At 52.6% G+C, this 22,354-nt stretch overlaps 3 protein-coding genes across 9 annotated transcripts in view; 1 reads left to right on the forward strand and 2 right to left on the reverse strand.

Annotated features, from left to right (window-relative positions):
• Nucleotides 755–8,282, reverse strand: CTU1 (cytosolic thiouridylase subunit 1). The gene is given in 4 exon segments (XM_021094859.1): nucleotides 755–2,152; nucleotides 2,155–2,490; nucleotides 5,124–5,668; nucleotides 8,109–8,282. Coding segments are annotated over 3 exon segments (1,047 nt in total). The 5' UTR covers nucleotides 5,632–5,668; nucleotides 8,109–8,282; the 3' UTR covers nucleotides 755–1,949.
• The window catches only part of LOC110261034 (myeloid cell surface antigen CD33-like), a 33,126-nt gene continuing 19,174 nt past the window's right edge, over nucleotides 8,403–22,354 (forward strand). For 3 of the 4 annotated variants that reach the window (XM_021094851.1, XM_021094850.1, XM_021094852.1), the window contains exon 1: nucleotides 8,403–9,488. Coding sequence is in view for 3 of the 4 variants with exons in the window: in XM_021094850.1 (XP_020950509.1) it covers nucleotides 9,464–9,488 (25 nt within the window). In the remaining variant the exon portion in view is untranslated. The remainder of the gene's footprint in view (nucleotides 9,489–22,354) is intronic. The other variant, XM_021094846.1, reaches the window with a different exon arrangement.
• CEACAM18 (carcinoembryonic antigen related cell adhesion molecule 18) lies at nucleotides 11,763–22,327 on the reverse strand. Of its 4 annotated transcripts, none has more exons than XM_021094856.1 (7): nucleotides 22,148–22,319; nucleotides 20,385–20,741; nucleotides 18,904–19,173; nucleotides 15,440–15,715; nucleotides 14,423–14,561; nucleotides 12,450–12,495; nucleotides 11,763–12,147 (listed from the first exon to the last, which is right to left on the reverse strand). In XM_021094856.1, exons 1-6 carry the CDS (start codon nucleotides 22,197–22,199, stop codon nucleotides 12,477–12,479), a joined length of 1,113 nt encoding a protein of 370 aa, XP_020950515.1. In that variant the 5' UTR covers nucleotides 22,200–22,319; the 3' UTR covers nucleotides 11,763–12,147; nucleotides 12,450–12,476. The 4 variants fall into 4 exon arrangements, with proteins under 4 accessions (XP_020950515.1, XP_020950516.1, XP_020950517.1 ...); XM_021094857.1 differs by having other exon boundaries at nucleotides 12,438–12,495; nucleotides 22,148–22,301; XM_021094858.1 differs by lacking the exon at nucleotides 12,450–12,495 and having other exon boundaries at nucleotides 22,148–22,317.

Genomic DNA, 22,354 nt, shown 5'->3' on the forward strand with positions numbered 1-22,354 from the left:
GCGCACTGCAGTCATTCCAGGTGACGGCAATCATTTTGCGCCCCCTACAGCCAGTTCTCTCCCCTGCAACTGCAGGGATTTTTAGAAAATGGGAATGGGATCCTGGCTCTGCAGGATGCGCCCCAGACCACTGCCTAAGGTCATCTCTTGTGTGTGTGTGTGTGTGTGTGTGTGTGTGTGTGTGTGTGTGTGTGTGTGTGTGTCTTTTCTAGGGCTGCACCCGCGGCACATGGAGGTTCCCAGGCTAGGGGTTGAATCGGAGCTGACGCGAGCCATGTCTGCGACCTACACCACAGCTCACGGCAACACCAGATCCTTAACCCACTGAGTGAGGCCAGGGATCGAACCCACAACCTCATGGCTCCGCTCCTAGTCGGATTCATTTCCGCTGCACCATGACAGTAACTCCTGCCTAAGGTCATCTCTTGCTATACTTCTCCTTGCCCACTTTCCTCTTGGCCATATTTCCTTGCTGTTCCTTGGCTCTACCAACGTTATTCCCACCTCTGGGCTTTTGCATCGGCAGTTCCCTCTGCCTGGAAAGCTCTTTCCTGAGACGGCTTTATGATTCATTCATTCAGGTCTCTGCTTAGATGCCCCCTTCTCCAAGAAGCCTCGCCCTGACCCCTGTGGACACCAGCTCTTGCTGTCTCCCTCCCTCCTTATCCTGCTTTAATTTGTTGCATTAATCACTACCTGACATTATATATTTATTGACGTACTGTCGGTTTCCCCCAGGCTGAGACACATGAGGTGCTCCATAAACGTTTATTGAAAGAATAATTAACCTAATTATTATTACTCGAGTAACTCATGGGGGAGGTAGGGCTTCTGGTCCCTGCCCTCCAGCCCGATCTGTCTGGAAACAGCGAGACCCAAAGGGTGGGGGTGGCACACAGAGGACAGGACCCAGGGGCTGGGCAGGTGAGAGGAGAGAATCAGGGGGGCTTCCAGGAGGATGCTGAGCAGGAAGATGGGAAAGGAGGGCAATTCTGACAAGGGACCAGGCCAGCAAAGCTTGGCGCTGGGACTGAACACTCCAAGTCTCTCCAGGGGTCAGGCAGGAAGCCTCGGGAGCCTCGCATCGGTGGGGAGACGCAGGGCAGCAACTTGACATCTAGAGCCCCCTGGTGGCCAAACCTTAAAATGACAACCAAGTCAGACACCATTTATGGAACACTTTATCAAATATTCACAAACAGTGCTTTGATGGAAGGCTCTGATTCCATTCTCAGAGGAGGAAAGGCAAGACCAGAGAGGTTAAGTCACTGACTCAGGCTCACCCAGCCGCTCCTCACCTATCACGCAGAAATTCAGATGCTGGGGAAGGGGCTAAGGACTAAATCCACGGTCCCGAAGAGCCCCAAGCAGACCTGGGTGCCCGAGTTGGGTCCCTCTTCAGCGAGGTGACCTCAGGTCAGTTACTGAGCCGCAGGCTACAGCCAATGAGATGGTGGTGAGGATGAAATGAGCTGGCGCAGCGCCTACAGTAAGCGGCCGCTCACCCAGATTGCACAAGGTCATGGTTACTGTAACTGACATGTGTCCATCAAGTCACATGGGCTTGCTTATCCCACTGTAGGCAAACATGGACCATCGGGCACACAGTAGGCGCTCAAGAAGGGCTAGGACTGCCTGAGCAGGCCCAGAACCCCACAGAGGTGCCGGCAAGCGGCCCCCTCATTTCCACTTGCTCCAGAGTCGAAAGTCGTTGAGTCCTCTCCTGTCTGAGACCCAGGGGCAACCCCAGCCCCCCGTCCCTCCTCCCCAGCCCCAGGCACCCGGAGCCCCAGCTTCCTCAGTGTCCCAGGTAACAGCATCCCGGCCCCCTTCCAAGCTCACGCGCTGCCCGGCCGAGGGTGACTCGGGTTTCTTCACAGTCTCACCGCCACGGCGTCGGATCGCCACGTCCCTCGGGATCGCAGCGCAGATCGGGCGGGCGGGCGTCTCTAGAAGGCGGGGGCGCGCTCGGAGGCCGGGCGCCCGGACGGCTCCCGCGGCGGCGCCCCCGGCGGGCCCTCCTCGTCCAGCCCCCGGCGGCCCTTGCCGATGGCCAGGCGGGGCCGGCCGCGGTTCAGGCCGTCCAGGAGGGCGCAGGCCTGGCAGAGCGCGCGGCTGGCCAGCGCCCCGCAGCGGCTGCAGGCGCCGGGGGCGGGGGCCGCGCGGCCGGGGCCAGCGCCAGGCGCTCGGCCGAGTGCACGAGGTCCAGCACCGCCGACGGCCGCGCCGCCTCCAGCTGCTTGAGCAGGTCGCGCGCGTGGCCGCGGAAGGCCTCAGGCGCGTACACGCACTCCTCGGAGAAGTAGTCGAGGCGGCGGAAGTGCGCGTACAGCACCACCTCCTTCTGCGAGGCCAGCTGCAGCGGGCGGCAGCGCGGCAGGGCGCCCCCCTCGCCGGGCGAGCCCAGGCCCCCGCCCCGCGCCAGGCGGCCCGCGTCGCCCCGCAGGAAGTTCATGAGCACCGTCTCGGCCATGTCGTCGGCGTTGTGTCCTGGGGGGAGGGGGGGAGAGACAGGGGCGGGTCAGGAGGGGGCGCCGGGGCCCGGAGGGTCCGCGGGAGGAGACCCCCGGGGCACCGTGGTGGCGGCGGGGTGGGAGAAGAGAACAGCTCGGAGCAACTGGGGTGTCCTCATTTGCCCCCCACTTATTGCGAACCGCGCTAGGTGCCCTTTCATATAGGGAGGGAAAGCACTTAATGCTACAAAAATCATTTCAGTCTCAGTCAAAAGTGTACTTCAGGAGTTCCTGTTGTGGCTCAGCGGAAATGAAGCCGACTAGTAACCATGAAGTTGCAGGTTCGATCCCTGGCCTCGCTCACTGGGTTAGGGATCCGGCATGCCATGGGCTGTGGTGTGGGTCGCAGACGCGACTCAGATCCTGAATTGCTGTAGCTGTGATGTACGCCAGTGGCTACAGCTCCGATTTGACACCTAGCCCGGGAACCTCCATATCCCGCAGGTGTGACCCTAGGGGGGGGAAAAAAAGCGTACTTTAGACTGGGCAGAAGTCAAAACAGCATTTGATTGAGATCCTCAAGTGGGCTGTTGATGCAAGTGCCTCTGGGAAGGCAGATGACGGTGTTTGGAAAGATGAGGGAGGGCTTTCCCGTCGTGGCGCAGGGGAAACGACTCTGACTAGGAACCACGAGGTTGTGGGTTCCATCCCTGGCCTCGCTCAGTGGGTGAAGGATCCCTGTGTTGCCGTGAGCTGTGGTGTAGGCCGCAGATGCGGCTCTGATCTGGCACTGCTGTGGCCCTGGCTATAGCTCTGACTTGACCCCTAGCCTGTTGCTGTGTAGGCTGGCAGCTGTAGCTCCGATTTGACCCCTAGCCAGGGAACGTCCATATGCCCTGGGTGCGGCCCTTTAGAAAAAAAAAAGGGAGTTCCCGTCGTGGCCCAGGGGTTAAGGAATCCGACTAGGAACCATGAGGTTGCGGGTTCGATCCTTGGCCTTGCTCAGTGGGTGAAGTATCCGGCGTTGCCATGAGCTGTGGTGTAGGTCGCAGACGCGGCTCGGATCCCGCGTTGCTGTGGCTCTGGTGCGGGCTGGTGGCTACAGCTCCGATTGAACCCCTAGCCTGGGAACCTCCATATGCCACGGGAAGTGGCCCTAGATAAAGGCAAAAAGACAAAAAAAAAAAAAAAAAAAAAAAAAAAGGCCAAATATATATTGCAACACATTATATATATTAAGAATAAAAGGGAAATTATCTCTTCATATGATGATATACATCTAGTAAGTTACAATATTTATTACGTGTATATATATATATATATATAAGTGCATATTTACACAACAGTCACGGTAAAATGGAAGCTAAATCTCTACTTATTCTGCAGCTTGTCATACTTGAGCCTGGTCTTAGGACTTCTCAAATGGGCCTTACTTCCCCTCCTCAGGGCCTTTGCACACACTGTTTCCTCTGCTCAGAACACTAATTCCCTCTTTATCCTTCAACCTAGCCACCCTTTCACTAGGCCCTCCTGTATAATTTTTCTTAGTAGTACTTACTAGGTTATAATTATGCATGTGAGAAACGGGCAGGAGCAGAGACTGCCTTGTGCAGCTTCATAATGGCAAAAACTTACATGGTTGCCATGTAACATTTACCGTTTCAGTGTCTTGTCTAAGTGCTTTGCATGTAATTCCCGTAATTCACCCAACTTCCCAATAACTCAAGGTCCTAGATATTATTAATACCCCTATTATGTAAAAAAGGAAACAGAGGTTAGGGGGTTTGTTCTGGGCTACATGGCTTGCATCTGGTACACAATAATTGGTCAATGATTATTAGTTGAAGTAATAATTGGGGCAGAATAAGAGAGTTATCAGAGAAGAGAAGCCAGTAGAGAAAAGGAGTTAAAAGACACAATTGTGTTTCAGACAATGGATGGCTCCTTCCTTTCTTCCTCCTCCTCCTCCCCTTCCTTCCCTCCTTCCTTCTTTCTTTCTTTCCTTTCTCCCTCCCTCTCTTTCTTTCGCCAAACCTGAGACATAGGTAAGTTCCCCGGCTAGGGGCAGAATTGGAACTGCAGCTGCCGCGCCTATGCCACAGCCACGGCAAGCCAGATCCCATTCACATGTGACTTTTGCCAGAGACTGCTAGAACGCTTAACCCACTGAGCAAGGCCAGGGTTCGAACCTCATCCTCATGGGTATTAGTCGGGTTCTTGACCTGCTGAACCACAACGGGAACTCACAGGCTTGTGATGGGAGACACCCCCTTACACCCCTCCTTTTGTGAAAAGGGATACAAAGAATGTCATTTTAAAAAAAAGGGCAGACAACCATGGCCCTAGCCCCTATAGAGTACCAACTCCCCAGCCCCGTTTGCCTGTGTGTGTGTGTGTGTGTACACCAAGATGATGGCAGTGACTCAAAAGCTTGCCATGACCGCCCATTGGACACGTACACACTACGCTCACAAATCTTCCGTGGGCGTGGAGAGCCACTTCTTCCTGAGACGCTTCAATTAAAACGTACAGGCGGCGATACCACTTCCTGGGCATGCGCCCCAGGCCCCTTACTGTGCGCGCCCCAGGCCCCTTACTGTGCCTGCCCTTCGCCCGCACATGCGCACGTTCCCTCCCACGCCGTCCTTTAGGCGTTGCGCCTGCGCTCACCCGTCACGACGTGCGTGGCTCCCACGAGGCGCGCCCCTTCCTCCAGAGCCCGGCGCCTCAGGACCCCGCAGAAGGTGCAGCAGGCGCGGCTGCGGCCGGAACCGGCCGTGCTGCGGGCCACGGCGTCCATCGTCCAGCCCCCGAAGAGGTCTGCGTAGGCCACGACGGTGAGCGGGAGCTCCCAGCGCGCCGCCTGCCGCCGCACGGCCGCCAGCGCCGCGTCCCGGTAGCCGCCGATGCCTTCGTCCACGGCCACGAGGCGCAGCGAGATGCCCAGGCGCGGGGCCAGCTCGCGCAGCACGTGCGCCAGCACAGTGGAGTCCTTGCCACCCGAGGCGCCCACGGCCACCACGGCGCCGGGCGGCAGCAGGCGGCCCGCTACCACCGTGTGTAGCACCTCGGCCTCAAAGGCGGCGCAGAAGCAGGGGCCGCACAGCGCCTGGCCGGAGCGGGGACGGCGGAGGGCTGCGCGCGCCTTGTGGCAGGAGGCGCACTGCGGGGCGGGCATCGTGGGGTCCAGGTGAGGCGGGACGGGACGGCTTCTCCTGGGTGGGGAGAGAGGGGAGAAGGGTTACACGAGGATTCTGGATTGCCGGGGTCCTTGCCCACAGAAAGGCTGCCGGCATGGTGTCCGTGTCAGGAACAGACCAGGGCCAGCAGAATGCGCGCAGAGTAGGTGTCTCCCAGAATAAGAGAGGGTAATACGCACACAAGTGATCCTTGAACAACGTGGGGGATAGGGACGCAGTTAAAATCCGCCTAACTCTGCAGCCGGCCCTCCACATCGCTCCTGATCCCGCATCCACGGATTTCACAGCAGTGCTGTATCTTCTCTTCATCCTCCCAAGCATCTTACCTCACTTTTCCTAAAAGCTTATGGCCTTTTGCTCTAACCTCACGTCCCACTTGCCTTCAGCCGCTCTGGTCTCTACTCTCAAGCATCCCAGGAAACGCCTACTGCAAAGTGTCCGCAGTGCCCTTCCCTCTGCCCAGAGGATTCTTCCCTGTCACTGGGCCCAGCAACCAGCCCTCAGGACCCATGGCCGTGACCATTCGGCACATCTGTCACAGCTGAGCAGCGACCCCTTGAAATCTCCTCACCCCACCTCCTCCCCCGGCTTTGACTTGATTCGCCCTCCCTCTCCTGGTTTATCTCCTGCTCAGCCTCTAGTCTCTTTTGGAGTCCTCTTCATGGTTCTCAGGTCCTGCCCAGGTCATTTTTTCCTCGTGGGTGACTCTGGATGATGAAGTCCACCCGGCCGGTCCTCTAGATGCCCCATTGAGGATCCCTGATGGTCCCCTTGGATCTTGGGTGCCCAAACGGACCCCCAGGCAGAAACCTGTTCTTGCCCAGCTGTTCCCTGTCTTCCCAGACCCCCACCACCTTCCGCCCAGCTTCTCTGAAGGCAGGACATAAAGCCACCCTGGATTTATCTCTCTTCTCCCCCTAAATCTACAGTCACTCGGTCCCGGGAGTCTGCCTACAGAACAAGGAAGACCCAGGCAGGAGATGGGTCTGTGCAGATTGTCAGAGGCTAAGAAGCCAGGATACAGAAAGAGATGGGAGCCATGGGAGGATTTTGCCCTAAGAAGGGGTATAATGTAACTTAGGTTTTAAAGGGATCTCTTTGGCTGCAGTGTGGGGAACAGACAGTGGCAGGCAGGGGTAGAGACAGGGAGGCCACTGAGGAGGCTATGGCAGTAGCCAGTGAGATGACAGTGGCCTGGACTAGGGGGTTGGCAGTGTAGAGGACAGGAAAAGGTGGGATTTTGGATCTATTTTGAAGGTAGAGCCACCCTCAGGACTGGCACAAGACTTGGACTGGGGTGGTGGGTAGGGTCATGAGAAAAAAAAGAGGAAAGAGGGATGACTTGGAGGTTTTGGCCTGAGCACCTGGGAGGATGATGGGACCATTTAGTCATGGCTGGAGGGGTGGGGGATGACGCTGACCAGAATTCTCCATCTGGACAGGTCAGGTTTGATGTGCCTGTTAAGCATCTTCCCTTTGAAGACTTGATCAACCCCAGGCTGGGTCAGGAGCCCCCTCTGGGCTAGCAGAGCCCCTTGTATGCCTCCATCTGCACTGGATCTCGACTCTACCCTTCATGGTGACAGGTGTGTACTGTACTGTGAGCCTGGAGGGGGGAGGGGGGAAGGCCCTCCCAGTCCCCTCGGAGAACAAAGGGAAGGCAACATGTGACATCAGCACCTGTGTGCACATGCACGATTCTGTAACAAGGTGCCATAACCTGAATCCATGGATCTATAACTGTCCACTCAGAAATTACAGAATGTATGTTACCTTATAAGGGGGACAAAGAGACCAAAGCAGGGAAAAAAATAATCATAATAACGGAGGATATGTAAGACCACGCCCCACTGTGTTGGAGGCTCAGCCTTTGGATATGAACCTGCTAAGCCAGTGCGGGCACGAATATATGCTGTTGCCTGGCAAAAAGGTCTCGGTGTCCTGTCTCCCTGTGCGTAAGTCCTGCAACAAGCCCAATAAACGCAGGGACAGGGTCTGCTTCCTCCACCACTGACCTCCCCTGCCTCGAGGTGGACTTGGCACAGGATGGGTGCTCAGTAAAGTTCTGAGGGATGAGGGAATGATAAATGCCCCCGGAAAACGGGGCCCAGGCCTCAGGGATGCCTCCGGATTGCAGCCTTGTCAGAAGGACCCATGGGATGTAACATCATTCTATCAGGACAGAGTAGGGGCAATGCGGACGTACCCAGCTAGAGTCAGGGGCAGGGAAATGGTCGAAACTCAACCTGAGGGGGGGAGGGAGGGTGCGGGCCAGAGACAGGCCAGGCCGCAGGGTCCGAAGGGGGATGGTGGCCAGAAGGCCTCTGGGATAACAGGCGCTGGGAAAACTGAGGCGAGTGTCATCACTCCCACAGAGACCTTCAACCCTCAGACGACACCGCAACAAAGAGCGGGCGCTCACGGGCGGACCAACTCGAGGCGGGGGAATACTCACCTGAGGAGAACTCGGGGGTGGATCGTCCAAACCGTCTGACACGCGGAACTCCGGCACGGAAGTGGATCCGGAGACTACAACTCCCAAAAGACCTTGGAGGCTGCCTTGCCTACGGCTCCCAGAATCCCATGCAACGGCTCCTGAGGCACTTATGGTTACCAGGTCCTCTTGGCTTACAACTCCCAGCAACCTTTGTGGCCCCATTTTTCACTCTGCCTACCGCTCCCAAAATGCACTGCCGCATGCACCGCCCTCTTTCTTTTCTGCGCCTGCGCAGGGGGCAAAGGCCGTAGCGCATGCGTTATTTTGCTGTGGTAGTGCTCTCTCACCGTGCTGGACGCTTAAAAGGCGAAGTGACTGTGTTAAAATTATATATTTTTGTAGCTAGGCTTTTATAGGGATTATAGAGCATAATGTTTTTACCCTCTGCGATGGGGTTTCGGTGGGAACCGAAGGTTTGGTCGCGTGTGTAAAAAGAGGAGATGGGACATGCGCAGTACAGAGATTCTGAGAGGAGCGGTTCGCCCTGGATGCACGCGTGCCCTGCAGGACTGGTTCATGGTGCGCCTGAGCGTGTCGGCTGGGGAGAGGGAGCAGTGTGTTTGAGAGCCGAGGCCTCTGCGCGTGCGTCAGCCGTCGACACTCCGTCTTCTGAAGAGTGTTCCAAAGACTCAGATTCCTGAAACCCACCAGTCCCCACGCCCAGTGTCATAGAGACTCAGAGTTTCAGAAACTCAGACCCTTGAACTAAAGGAGCCAAGAGACCGGGGACTCGAGAGGCAGCTCTCACCAACCAGCACATCTGTCATATTGAACCTCTTGGATCCAGACATAGGGTCTCTGTTCTTTGTGATCAGCCCCCCCTGCCCTGCCCCCCGCCAGAGATGCAGTCAGCGCTTAACTCTGAATCAGCACCGCGGACAGCACACACCCCTCCTCCCTTTCCAACCCAGGAGCCAGAGCACGTCCTGGGCAGAGGCCCCATCCCTGCTGGGGTAGAGGTGGGGTTGGTCACAAACAGATCACAGAACTTGGTAGCTGGTGGAGGATTCCCAGCACAGTGGTAAAGTGAGAACGTAACACCTGCGAGCCCAAGATTATCTGCAGAACTCACATCCCTTGTGACTGCCTGAGAGCCCTTACTTGGCCTGTACCTCTCTGAGAACTCCCTTTCCAGTCCAGAAGAGCTAGAACTCCACCCATCCCTGGCCTTTGCTGCCCTCATCACAGGCACTTTCGCTATGGCATTGGATTGCCAGGTAACCTGCCTTCCAACCGGATGTTACTTTCCTCAGAGACAAGGGCTGGATCTTTACTAGAAACCTGAAGGCACAGTGTAGACGACTGGTGAATGAATGAAATTTCCTCTCTCACCTCACGGTAAGTGTTGACATTTCTTACCTCTAAAATTAATATAAACTTCCTGGGAAATCCCTGGTGCCTCAGTGGGTTAAGGATCTGGCATTGTCAGATATGGCACAAGTTCCATCCTCAGCCTTGGAATTTCCACATATATTGGGCATAGCCAAAAAAAAAAAAAAAGTTCCCATTGTGTCTCAGCGGGTCAAGAACCCAACATGGTCTCCCTGAAGATACAGGTTCGAATCCTGGCCTTGCTCAGTGGGTTGGGGATCCGACAAGGAACTTCCGTATGCCACGTGTATGGCCATAAACAGGGAAAAAAAAGAAAGAAAATGAACATGTAAGCCATACATTGGGAAAAAATCATATCTATATATCAGTCTATATCTACAGAGCTATAGATATAGATAAGTAGTTATAGATAAGTAGATAGATATCTTTTTCCAAAAGGGAGGTTGAACTTAAATATATAAAGAATTCTTTCCTACCGTATAACACCGGGAACTATGTTCAATATGCTGAGATTAAACCATAATGGAAAAGAATATATAGGAGTTCAGTTGTGGTTCAGTGGTAATGAATCCGACTAGTATCCGTGAGAATGAAAGTTCAATCCCTGACCTCATTCGATAGGTTAAGGATCCAGCGTTGCCTTGAGCTGTGATGTAGGTCGCAGACACAGGTCAGATCTCACGTTGCTGTGGCCATGGGTAGGCTGGCGACTACCGCTTCAATCTGACCCCTAGCCTGGGAACGTCCATGAGCCTGCAGATGCAGCCCTTCAAAAGGAAAAAAAAAAAAAAAAAGAATATATAAAAAATGTATATATGTATAACTGAATCACTTTGCTGTACCACAGACATTAACACACCATTGTTAATCAACTATACATCAATAAAAGACAGTAAGAGAATAAGAATGGGGGGTAAAAAGAATCCTTATTAGTTAGCAAACCAGTGCTAAATAAAGGAGAGGCCCCAAATGGAGTCATGTGCGGCAAGCCTCATGTCAGCAAACAACACCTAACACCTAACCACCGTCTCGGCTTCCCAGGAATGTGCCCTTTAACCAGTGAATCTGGAATTTCCTGTTGAGCATTAGTGAGATGATACACCATTTAGATTTTTTTCCATCACCCCAAAGAAAGGTGAGGTAATTCGTTCTTTCCTTGTCTATGATCCCTTCTGCCTACAAAAGTCTTCCATTTTGTATAGCTCCTTGGAGCATCTTTCTGCGTATCAAGGGGGATGCTGCCTGATTCGTGCATTGGTTAATAAAGCCAATTAGATATTCAGATTTACTCAGGTGGGTTTTTTTTTAACAGCAACGACGACCTAATTTTTAAAATTATTTTTAAAATAATCATATATTTTATAAGAGATCCAAATGACCAGTAAGTATATGCATCAATATGGTTGGATGCCAAGGAAATGAAAATTAAGGTCACAATATGTGCCCTATCACATCTGCTCTAATGGCTAAAATTGTAAGACCTGAGCATAATGACCATGGTGTAGGCCTGCAGCTATAGCTCCACGTCAACCCCTAACCTGGGAACTTCCATATGTATGTCGCATGTGTGGCCCTAAAAAAGACAAAACTAAAAAATAAAAATAAAAAAATACATGAGCCTATCCAATTGGAGGGGGACGTGGAGGAACTGGCCCTCTGAGACATTTCTGGGGGCAATGTAAATCTATAATCACTTTGGAAAACCGTGTGACAGTTTGGGATACAGTTATGCGTAATATAACCACTCCGTGACCCAGCAATTCCGCTCCTAGAGATTTACTCAAGAAGAATTAGAGCAAACATGCACACAAACACTTGTATGTGAATGTTTACAGCAGCGTTATTCACAATGGCCAAAAGGTGGAAATAACCCCCAAACCCCAAGAGAATGGATAGCCAAAGTTTATATCCGTATAATGGAATCCTAGTCTTCAAAATAAAAGAATGAAAGGTTGATGCATGTAACGAGATGAATAAATTTTAAATACATGTTGAGTGAAAGAAAACAGAGGCAAAAGAAATAATTCCCCTTACGTGAAGTTCAGGAAGAGGCAAAATTAATCTATAGTGACAGAAATTCACAACAGTGGCTGCTTCTGGTTGGGGAGCAGGTATTACCTTAAATGGAACCCAAGGTGAGTTTCCGGAATGCTGGAAATACTCTGTATCTTGGTTGGGATAGTAGTTACATGAGTATATGTATTTATCAAAACTCACTGAATTATGCATTTAAGATGTATGCATTTCACTCTATATAATTGTACATTGATGAACAAAAAGAAAATTTAAAAAATTTTTAATAAAATAGAGGATTTGGATAAAATTCAACAGCCATACCTAATTAAAATTGTAAGATAGCAAGACACAGGTTCACTTATTTTTACTGAAGTAGAGTTTACTCACAATATAGTTTCAGGTGTACATCAGAGTGATTCGATATTTTTAAGGAGATGCAGGTTTAGAGATAGAAATAGTGTGTCCGCCTCTGTTAATGAGTATTGCTTAGCTTGTGCTGTGCCCCCTTTAAGCAATTCCAGGTTGTAGGGCCTGCATAGTTTGTTCTGGTTCTCTGTCACTGGCAATGCTGAGACGGGGCATCTTTGCAGCATCTCTCATGGTCCCATGGGGTGAGGTTAAGGAAGTGGAGAAGTTGGAATCCTATCCCCTGGCGGGGAAGAGACGTTGGAATTAGAGCACTGAGTTCTGTGCGTCCCTCCCCAGCCTGCATTCCCATTGCCTAGATCTGATTGGCAGATGGAGTGGCCAATGGCCATGTGCCCATGATGTCCCACCCCCAGGCTGTAGGCGGGGTCTGTAGACTTTCTTCAGGAACCTCCACCTCCTAACTTCACTGTGACTGGTGGCATCCCTCTCCTGACTGTCCACTTTGGCCAGACCCTGGGCGGCCCCTTCCAGCCTAGCCTGCCCCTATAGGGACTCTCATTCCCCCCTCACCTCCTTGCCCACCTGGTCCTCCAGGTCAGAGGGGGACCGTCATATAAGCCTATTTGTCCTGCAGGGAGAAATTAGAGAGGAAATCAGATTTGGGATCCAGAGGAAACCATGAGAAACAGGAGAGTCCTCAGTAGATAAGGACTCAGCTTCTTCTTCCCACACCCATATTCCTCTAAGGGAGGTGATGCATCTATGGGCTTAACCACTACATCAAGAGTCCCTAACACTCCCCACACTTTTAATATTTCTGAGGTCTTAAGGTCACTGGAGGGAGATACCATGGGGCAGAGGATGGGGGAGGGAAGCGGCTGGGTGTACCTGGGGAAGGAGTGGGCACTACCTAGCCTATTACTGCTAATGATGATGATGATGAAAATTAATTTTACACCTGTTATGTGCCAGTCACTGTTATAGATGATTTATAAAAATTATCCTGAATCCTCCCAACAGTTACTCCAGGTGAATACTTTAACCTCACTTTGTGGATGAAGAAACATGAGTTCAGAGAGGTGGTGGCACTTGCCCAAAGTCACACAACAAGACAGTGACAGACACCAATATCCTAAACTTAGCCCCTCTGACTCCCAGCCCCCTGCTCTCATGCCAGAAGGGAGACCTCAGGCAGCAGAGAACGTGGCACCTCTGAGGGGAACGGAAGAGTGGAGATGTCAGGTTGACTCCTGGTTGTGAGGAGGGGTTATGCCTGGCCAGGGGGCTGCTTCCAGGATGTAGAAAAGAGGTGACCGGGAGTTCCCATTGTGGCTCAGTGGTAATGAACCCAACTAGTATTCATGAGGATGTGGGTTTGATCCCTGGCTTTGCTCAGTGGGTCAGGGATCCGGCATTGCTGTGAGCTGTGGTGTAGGTCACAGACATGGCTCAGATCCCAAATTGCTGTGGCTGTGGTGTAGGCTGGCAGCTGCAGTTCCGATTCAACCCCTAGCCTGAGGAACTAACGTATGCCACAGGTGTGGCCCTAAAAATCAAAGCAAAAAACAAAAAAAAATGTACTCCATTCACATAAATGGACAGATCTTCTAGACAGAAAATCAGTAAGGTAACAGAGACCCTAAATGACACAATAGGACAGTTAGACTTAATTGATATTTTCAGGACATTACATCTAAAAAAAAAAAAAGCACAACAGAATGTACATTCTTTTGAAGTGCACATGGAACACTCTCTAGAATTGACCACAGGATTGGATTGGGGCAAAACTAAGTAAACAAATTAAAGAGTGTAGAAACTATGTCAGGCATCTTCTCTGACCACAATGACATGAAAGTAGAAATCAACCCCAGGAAAAGAAATGAGAAAAAAAAATAATTATCTGACTCCAAACGTTCCTAATGCTGAGGTTGAATAACTTATCTACTCTGTGCCCGTAACTACTGCTAATCCTTTCCTCCTCCACAGTGTGTGTCACCCTCCACATCACCCTCCAGGGCAGGTGTCACTCTTCACGTCCCCCAAGTGGGGCCAGGAGGATGTGAGGGGAGGAGCGACTTGCTCAAGGTCACCCAGACGGGTGTAGGCAGACCTGGGATTTACACCCAGATTGAATCATTTTCCCCCTGCACCATTGATCTCTGCTACCTCTTTCCCAGCTCCACTTGGGAACTCATGACTACCGTGAACCAGACACATGCTGTAGGTTTGACATGCTCCCCGCAGGTCATTCTCACACCTGCCCTTCTGGGTGGACCTTCAATAACTAACACTGTAAACTCACAGAAACTGGGCTGAAAAGAAGTCCCTGGATGAAACCCCACTGCTGTGGAGAGACAAGGCTGATTCCAGACCCTCCCTCTCTCCTGGGACTTTGGGTCCTTGAGACCTACCTGTCTGCCCAGATGATCCCTGACAACCCACTTCCGGGCTTGTGCCTTTTCACTCTGGCTCCGCCTCCCCCTCTCAAGGCTGGGCCGGCTGTGGAGTCCCAGTTCCCAGCCAGTGTCCCACCCTGGGCCCAGGGCAACAGGTACCTGGTGGAGTAGTGTTTGAACAGAATGTAGATCAGGGTTGCACAAAAGACGACACCGCCCAGGACTGTCACTACGATAAGCACCACCACATAGGATCCTGAGACGGTGAAGACTCTTTTCTGAGCAGGCTTGGGGCGCCCTAGAAGAGAGGGTATAATGGAGGTCAGGTCCAACGCTCGCTCATCCTTCCATTCGCCCACACGCTTATCAGCACCTGCCACGTGCCAAGCACTGGACCGTGTCCTGGTGACTCAGGCTAATGGCTTGATGACCCTGTGTAACCAGCACCCCTGCCCGGGAGCTCTCTCTCCCCTCCAAGGGTCTGTGCTTTTTGGGAGCATTTATCGCTGCTGGCCATAATAATAGGCATCTCTTTGCTTAGTTCTTGACTGTCCGCTTCCCAACCAGCATGTTTAGTTTCCTCTTTACAGCCACACCTGGGGCACATGGAAATTCCTGGGGGCCAGGGGTTGAATTGGAGCTGCCATTGAGACCTGCCCCACAGCTTGAGGCAATGCCGGATCCTTAGCCCACTGAGCAAGCCAGGGATCAAACCCGCATCCTCATAGAGACCACATCCTTAAAAGCTGGGATTTGGGGAGTTCCCGATGTGGCTCAGTGGTAACGAGCCTGACTGGGATCCATGAGGACTTGAATTCCATCCCTGGCCCCTCTCAGTGGCTTAAGCATCTGGTGTTGCTGTGAGCTGCAGTGTAGGTTGCAGACGAGGCTCAGATCCTGCAATGCTGCAGCTGTGGTATAGGCCGGCGGCTACATCCCCAATTAGAATCCTAGCCTGGAAACTTCCATATGCCATGGGTGTGGCCCCAGAAAGACCGAAAAAAAAGGAGGCGGTTTGGACTCAGACCTGGGAGGGTGGGGGGTTTCAGCCAGCCCTTGTCAACATGGCCTCGCAAGGTGGAGTGGGCCTGTCTGCTGCCAGGCACCACCCCAGCAAAGGCAGGGGTTGGGGGAGATCAGGAGGACGGAGCCCCAGGGGACAGGTGCCGCACTCACAGGGCACCTGGACCTGGAGTCTCTGGTAGAAGGTCAGCTGGGTGACGGAGTTCCCCACGACGCATCTGTAGCTGCCCATCTGGTCCCAGGTCAGGCTTGGGAGGCTAATGTTTTCCCCTGAGAAGCTCAGCAGGGAGCCGTTGTGGAACCAGCGGTACTGGGATTCCGGTCTGGAATAGGCTGTGCACTTCATCTCCACCGGGGTGCCGATCTCGGCAGACACGACGCCGCTGAGGTGGTTGGGCATGCTGGTGAGGGTCATGCCGTAGGGCCCATCTACAGAGAGAGGGCAGGACAGCCTGAGCCGTGCTTCTGATCATGGGGGTCGCGTCTCCTTCCCTCAATCCACAGGAAGTCGTCACCCTCCCTGCCCCCGCAAGGAGGTGCCCCCACTCTGCACCCCAAGAGGACCCCAGACCCACTCCAGGCAAGGCAGCTTGGCCCATCACCATGACAAGAACAACAGTGTCCTCTGTTTCAGCACTTACAAGGGGGAGTTCCTGCCGTGGCTCAGCGGGTTAAGAGCCCAACTAGTACCCATGAGGACGTGAGTTCCATTCCTGGCCTCCCTCAGTGGGTTAAGGATCCGGTGTTGCTGTGAGCTGTGGTTGTAGATCTCGTGGCTCATATCCTGTGATGCTGTGGCTGCAGTGTAGGCCAGCAGCTACAGCTCCAATTCAGCTCCTAGCCTGGGAACCTCCATATCCTGTGGGTGCAGCCCTAGAAAAAAGAAAAAGACTTACTATGGACCATCCCATTGGCTTCCCTTCATGTAATAAAATGGGGACGGAGCAGAAGCCAGCATCCCGGAGTTCCCATCATGGCTCAGTGGTTAAAGAACCCAAGGAGTATCCATGAGGATGGGGGTTCGATCCCTGGCCTTGCTCAGTGGGTTAAGGATCTGGCGTTGCTGTGAGCTGTGGTGTAGGTCGCAGAATTGGCTCAGATTTGGCATTGCTGTGGCCGTGGTGTAGGCCGGTGGCTGTAGCTCCAATTTGACCCCTAGCCTGGGAACTTCCATGTGTTGTAGGTACAGCCCTAAAAAGACAAAAAATAAAAAATAAAAAAAAATAAGCAGCCAGTATCTCACCAACTGCATGCTGGGCACAGCTCTAAACACTTTACATGTTCCTCCACTCAATTCCCACACACCCCTTGTGACCCAGCCCACTCTTGATCCATTTCACAAATGAGGAAAATGAGCCTCCATAGGGGGCTTCCATGGTCCCCTGTTGACCAGCCGAAGGACTAAGCAAATACCCTCTATGACCTGGGAGGAATTTCCCGGAACAGCTGCAGCCCCCGGATCCCAGGTCTTGGTGGCAAACATCTGAGCAGTAAGCAGAGTATGAAGCTCAGAAACTGTCAGCTCGTGAGAGCTTTCTCAGGACTGTGGCCAGAGCTTGCATGCCCTAAAATCTGAAGGGAGGCAAGAGTGGTTCCAGATTTAAATGTGAAAATGATTTCTACACTTGGGATGTTACCCCCTTGAAAGCGATAAGGGAGAGTTGGATAAACATGAACCATCCTAGATGTTTCAAAGAATCCGAGTTTCCCTGCATGTTTTTGTTTTGTTTGCTTTTTTTAAGCACTGCACCCGTGGTATATAAAAGTTCCCAGATTAGGGGTTGCATCAGAGCTGCAGCTGCCAGCCTACACCACAGCCACAGCAACACGGGAGCTGAGTGGAGCCTGCAAGCTACACCACAGCTCACGATGATGCTGTTCCTTGACACACCGAGTGAGGTCTGGGATTGAACCCGAGTCCTCATGGATACCAATTGGGTTCGTAACCCGCTGAACCACAACAGGAACTCCCTTCACTGCATTTCTAAGTTCAATGTCTTTGATTGACAAGACCTGTCTGAGAATTTGAGCAGGTCTTGCCGGGTTGCCAACTTGCCCAGTGGGCAGCAGAGTGTCTGTGAAGTACATAATTTAGTGGTTTTTGTTTGTTTGTTTTTTATGGCTGCATCCATGGCATATGGAAGTACCTGGGCCAGCAATTGAATCTGAGCCACGGCTTTGACCTACACCAAGCTGTGACCTATGCCCCAGCTGTGGCAATGCCGGACCCTTGAACCCGCGGTGGCAGGCCAGGGAACTCTCACCTCTGTAGGGACCTAAGCCTGGTTTTACCCCACCAAGCTACAGCAGTAACTCCAAAAATTTAGTTTAAAAACTGAACTTCTGGAGTTCCCGTCGTGGCTCCGTGGTTGATGAACCCGGCTAGGAACCATGAGGTTGTGGGTTCAGTCCCTGGCCTCGATCAGCGGGTTAAGGATCTGGCATTGCTGTGAGCTGTGGTGTAGGCCAATGGCTACAGCTCCAATTAGACCCCTAGCCTGGGAACCTCCATACGCCGCGGAAGCAGCCTTAGAAAAGGCAAAAAGACAAAAAAAAAAAAAAAACATTGAACTTCTTGGGGGGAGGTATAGTCAATTCCTTCCCAGTCAAAGCAAAACTGAAAGTGATTTTACTAAATTTAGAAAACAGAATAAAATGATCAGTGAGCTGAATTTGAAGGCTTGGGAATAGTTGGGTTTTGAAAACAAGAAATGGAATGTCAATTTAAGAAAAGATTGGTTATAAGCAGTCGATTCTTTACACAAAAGCCAGATGTCATCAAATTTATACTCTTTCTATTCTGGAAAGTAGGAATTAGGATCCTCATTTTATTTTAAATTATTTATTTATTTTTTGCTTTGTAGGGCTGCACCTGTGGCATATGGAGGTTCCCAGGCTAGGGGTCAAATTGCAGCTACAGCTGCTGGCCTATGTCACAGCCATAGCAACGCAGGATCCAAGCTGTGTCTTCAACCTACAGCACAGCTCACACCAACGCTGGATCCTTAACCCACTGAATGAGGCCAGGGATCAAACCCACAACCTCATGGTTACTAGTCAGATTCGTTTCCACTGAGCCACAATGAGAACTCCAGGGTCCCCATTTTATTTTATTTTATTTTATTTTTTATTTTATTATTATTATTATTATTTTGTCTTTTTGCTATTTCTTGGGCTGCTCCCGCAGCATATGGAGGTTCCCAGGCTAGGGGATCGAATCGGAGCTGTAGCTGCCGGCCTACGCCAGAGCCACAGCAATGCGGGATCTGAGCTCAGTCTGCAACCCACACCACAGCTCACGGCAATGCCGGATCATTAACCCACTGAGCAAGGGCAGGGACCGAACCTGCAACCTCATGGTTCCTAGTCGGATTCGTTAACCACTGTGCCACGACAGGAACTCCAGAGTCCCCATTTTAAATTGAGTGAACCATTGTTCTGAGCAGTGAGGATGGTTCTGAAGTCCAGGTGTGAAATATTCAGAAGAGGGATTTGAACCCGGGGTAGCTGTCCTCAGGCTGGGACATGCCGTGCTCTCCGGTTCTGTTTCATTGCCAAGTCCTCGGAATACCCTGAGCCGACCCGCGCCTTCACTCCCATAACGCCATAACACTCACAGGCTACCGTCAGCTGGATCAGCTCACTTCTCCCAAAAATCTCCGGGATGATTTCTATGCTACACTGAAGTGGTGAATCAAAGCGTTCAATCCTTTGGATAATGAGTGTCTTGGTGTCTGGGGAGATTGTCATCCGGTTATTGCTGGACACTGGTGCAGAATTCACATACCACATGACGTTGGTGTCATTGGTGTAGCAGATGGCAGCCACGGAATCTATGTCCTCGACCACAGAAGTGGCGTTGACTGAGATCCCAGGGATTTCCAATTCTGGGTGAAGTAGGAAGGGAAAAATTAGGGGTTGGATCTGCCTCCCTAAGCTCTGCTCCTCCCCAAAGGGCGTTCCAGAGTATGTTGGGGAAAAGCCAAGTGTTGCAAGATGAGAGTTGGGGTCGTGGCAGGAGAGCCTTGCTGGCTCTGAGGGACAGAGAAGCAGGGACTTGGCACAGGCGGTGAGATTCACCCCTCTCCTGAGCCCTTTGTCCTATTTGCTGAGCCATCACTGTGGCATCCATTGCAATAATAGTGAGTTCTTACCATAGGCATAAGGCATAAAGGTTGCCTCTGAACCCCCTAATCAGGACACACCCATCCATAGAGCCAGATAGAATTCAGAGGGAGAGGTGGTATTTGGACTTTCTGTAAAAATATCTCACATTATCTGAGAGTCCCTTGGCAAAAACTTCCTCTAACCTTAAAACAGATTTCAGTGGTGGCTGATATTCCCATTTGACAGATGGGAAAGCTGAGGATCACAGAGGGAAGACAAAGGACATGTGGTGTACACAGAGTAGAGTTACACAAAGGTCTTCCAGTCCTCAAAATCCACAGGGTCCTGCCTTAGCCCCATGGAGGCTCCAGGAGCTGTCTGCAGTAGACAGAATTCCAGCATGGCACCGTGATCTCTACCCCCTGCAATATGCCCTGTGTAATCCCCTCCCCTCCAAAGCAGGTGGGACCCATGACTTTGTTCTAGCCAATAAGATATGGCAAAGGTGATGGGCCATCTTGCCCATCTCTAGCTTTTGTGATATTAGACTCCTTCTCAGAAGACCAGAGCGAGATACTTTGGCTGATGTTGAAGAGGCAAAGAGCCATGATGTAAAATCCCCGTGGGCAGAGCCACCCAGGAGAACACAGCCCCAGCCAACACCACATAAGTCTCAGCCAGGAATGGCCTGAGCCATGCCTGGACTTCTCACTCCCAGGAATGGGTGTTGTTTGAAGCATCTCCGTGTGTGGGCTATTTGTCGTGCAGCAGTAGATAACTGATACAGTGACAGGGAACCTAGAGCCCTTGAAGGTAGTGAGTGCCCCATCTCTGGGGAGAAGCTAGACTAGCATCTGCCAAGGCTTCGAATGTCATCTGGAGGCAGGAGGGAGGTTGGATGATATGAGCTCCAGGGAACCTCACTCCCCAAACCTCCAGGTCCACCTGTGCTTGCAGAGGGTGGGGGCAGCGGGGCTACCTGCTGACTCACCTTGAATCTTGAGCCAGCCAGTTGCTCTCTGGGTCCCATTGATGGCGTCCACCCGCACTGTGTAGTTCCCTGTGTCATTTAACTGAGACCCCCTGATGTGCAGGTCACCCGTCTTCAGCACACTTTCCCGGCCGGTGAACATGGGCCCGTTCTGCTGGGAATCAGAGGTGACGTTGTAGCTGACAATCATGTTTTCCTCAGTGTCATTTGCGCCGCGGTGCCAGCTATAGGCCTGGGCATCTTCAGGGCCGTTTTCAAGGACCAGGCGGGTCCGGTATGTTTCCACTCCTATCAGTGAGTCTGGGTTGATGTCGATTTGGCCAGAGGCCTGGCAGATCCCCAAGGCTAGCAGGCTGGCTGAGGACGACGAAGAGAAGACACACACACAGATTTACACCCCCATGCAGTGGGCCATGGAGAGTGACCCAAGCGTTCCAGCTCCTGAAGGACTCCCCGGCCTGTCCCCTCCTCTCCATCGCCTCACCCCTGGCCTAGTCCACCCCTGCCTCATCCTTTTCCCGTCTGGCCTCCTCCCTGGAAACTCAGCCTCCCATCGTTCCTCACAGGAAACTTATGTTCCTTCTTATAAAGCCCTACTTGTAACCTTCCCCCTGCTCAAGTACCTTCCTTGGCTCCCCAGTGCTCTCAGGATCAAGCGCCAACTCTTAGCATGGCTTATGAGACACTCTTAGAAAGAACTTGTCTTTAGGACCCTTCTAGCCTTTTCTTGGATCACATCTACCCTCCCCATAACCTCATGCCCCGCTCTGTTTATTTAGTCATTCATTCATCTGTTCACTCATCAGAAGGAACAGCATCCACGCTGTGTGTCCCCATCACGCATACCGCTCTCTTGACCCACCACACTCTCCCCACCCTCAGGCTTTTGCACATGCTCTTCCACATCTCCGGCACACTGATCCCTTCTCACCTCCCCACCTCCTTCCTCCTCGTTGACTCATTTCTTTGCAGCCTTCAGTGTTCTGCTGTGGTGTCTCCTCCTCCCCAGTCAGAGCTTCTGGATCCCTCAGGGCACCCCAGTCTCTTGAGCCCCTCTCCTCCCCGTCCCCACCACTCTGGGTGATCAGAGTCTGGTGACAGATCTGCATCTCTCACTGGACTGTGAGCTCCCCGGCTGCTCGGACCACCACAGCGTCCCCAGACCCCTGAGCACAGGGCAGGACCCAGCAGGAGTGCCTGACATAATTACCTGGGTGGATCAAGCTCTCCCAAGACGGTTGACACAGGTCTTGGATTTAGCTTCTAAACTCAGTGGAGTGAATGGGGATGGGGAACTGTTATCACCTCAGACCCGGGCAGCCATCGGCTGCTCTGGGAACCCTAAGCCTTGGGCCCCTGGAAGAGGCAGAGACAGCTGAGAGCCCCTGCTCCTGGGCTCCAGGCGTGTATCCTACACTGTGTGAGGAGAGTCTGAACAACCACCAGGGAAATGTGAGCGTCGAGGATGTCAGGAGGAAGCAGAGGGTCCTGGGGGAAAGGGAGGGATTTGGGAGGGGTCCAGCTGGAGAGGTGGGGGCGCGGATCAGGGCAGATGGGGCGAGCAGAGGAGGGGATTGCTGGGAGGCGGGCGTCCAAGTTCACCAGTCCTCAGGTGGATCAAGGTGAACACAGTGTGTGTGTGCGCGTGTGTCTCTCCGGGGGAGATGTGCCCCAGGTATGAGTTCATGAAAGTCCTGGGGAGGCTCCCGGGCCCCTCACTTTCCCTCTCCCCCTCCCCTGTCCTACAAGCTCAGCTCTCTTACCCACAAGGACTAGTTCCTTCCAGAGTCTGCACCTCTGTCTGGAAAGGTCCATGAGCTGCTTGGCTCCTCCTGGTGGAGGGGTCTCTCCAGGGGCCCGGTGGCCTCCTGGGCCCTTTTACAGACCTGCTTGTTTCAGGCTCTGAGCTGTGTCTCCGCCCCTCTCCTTGCTCAGGGATGGACTTTGAACCAGGGTGGCAGGGGCCCGGG

The sequence above is a fragment of the Sus scrofa genome, chromosome 6 (genome assembly GCF_000003025.6).
Source record: "Sus scrofa isolate TJ Tabasco breed Duroc chromosome 6, Sscrofa11.1, whole genome shotgun sequence".
Lineage (NCBI taxonomy): Eukaryota > Metazoa > Chordata > Mammalia > Artiodactyla > Suidae > Sus > Sus scrofa.

Excerpts from the sequence above, each read along its gene's own strand:
- CEACAM18 (XM_021094855.1), bottom strand. The coding sequence starts at position 22,199 with ATGGACCTTTCCAGACAGAGGTGCAGACTCTGGAAGGAACTAGTCCTT. Across the intron at positions 20,742-22,147 it reads GAAGGAACTAGTCCTTGTGG|CCAGCCTGCTAGCCTTGGGG; the intron begins GTAAGAGAGCTG and ends CGTCGTCCTCAG. Across the intron at positions 14,562-15,439 it reads ACTCCAGGTCCAGGTGCCCT|GGCGCCCCAAGCCTGCTCAG; the intron begins GTGAGTGCGGCA and ends CCTCTCTTCTAG.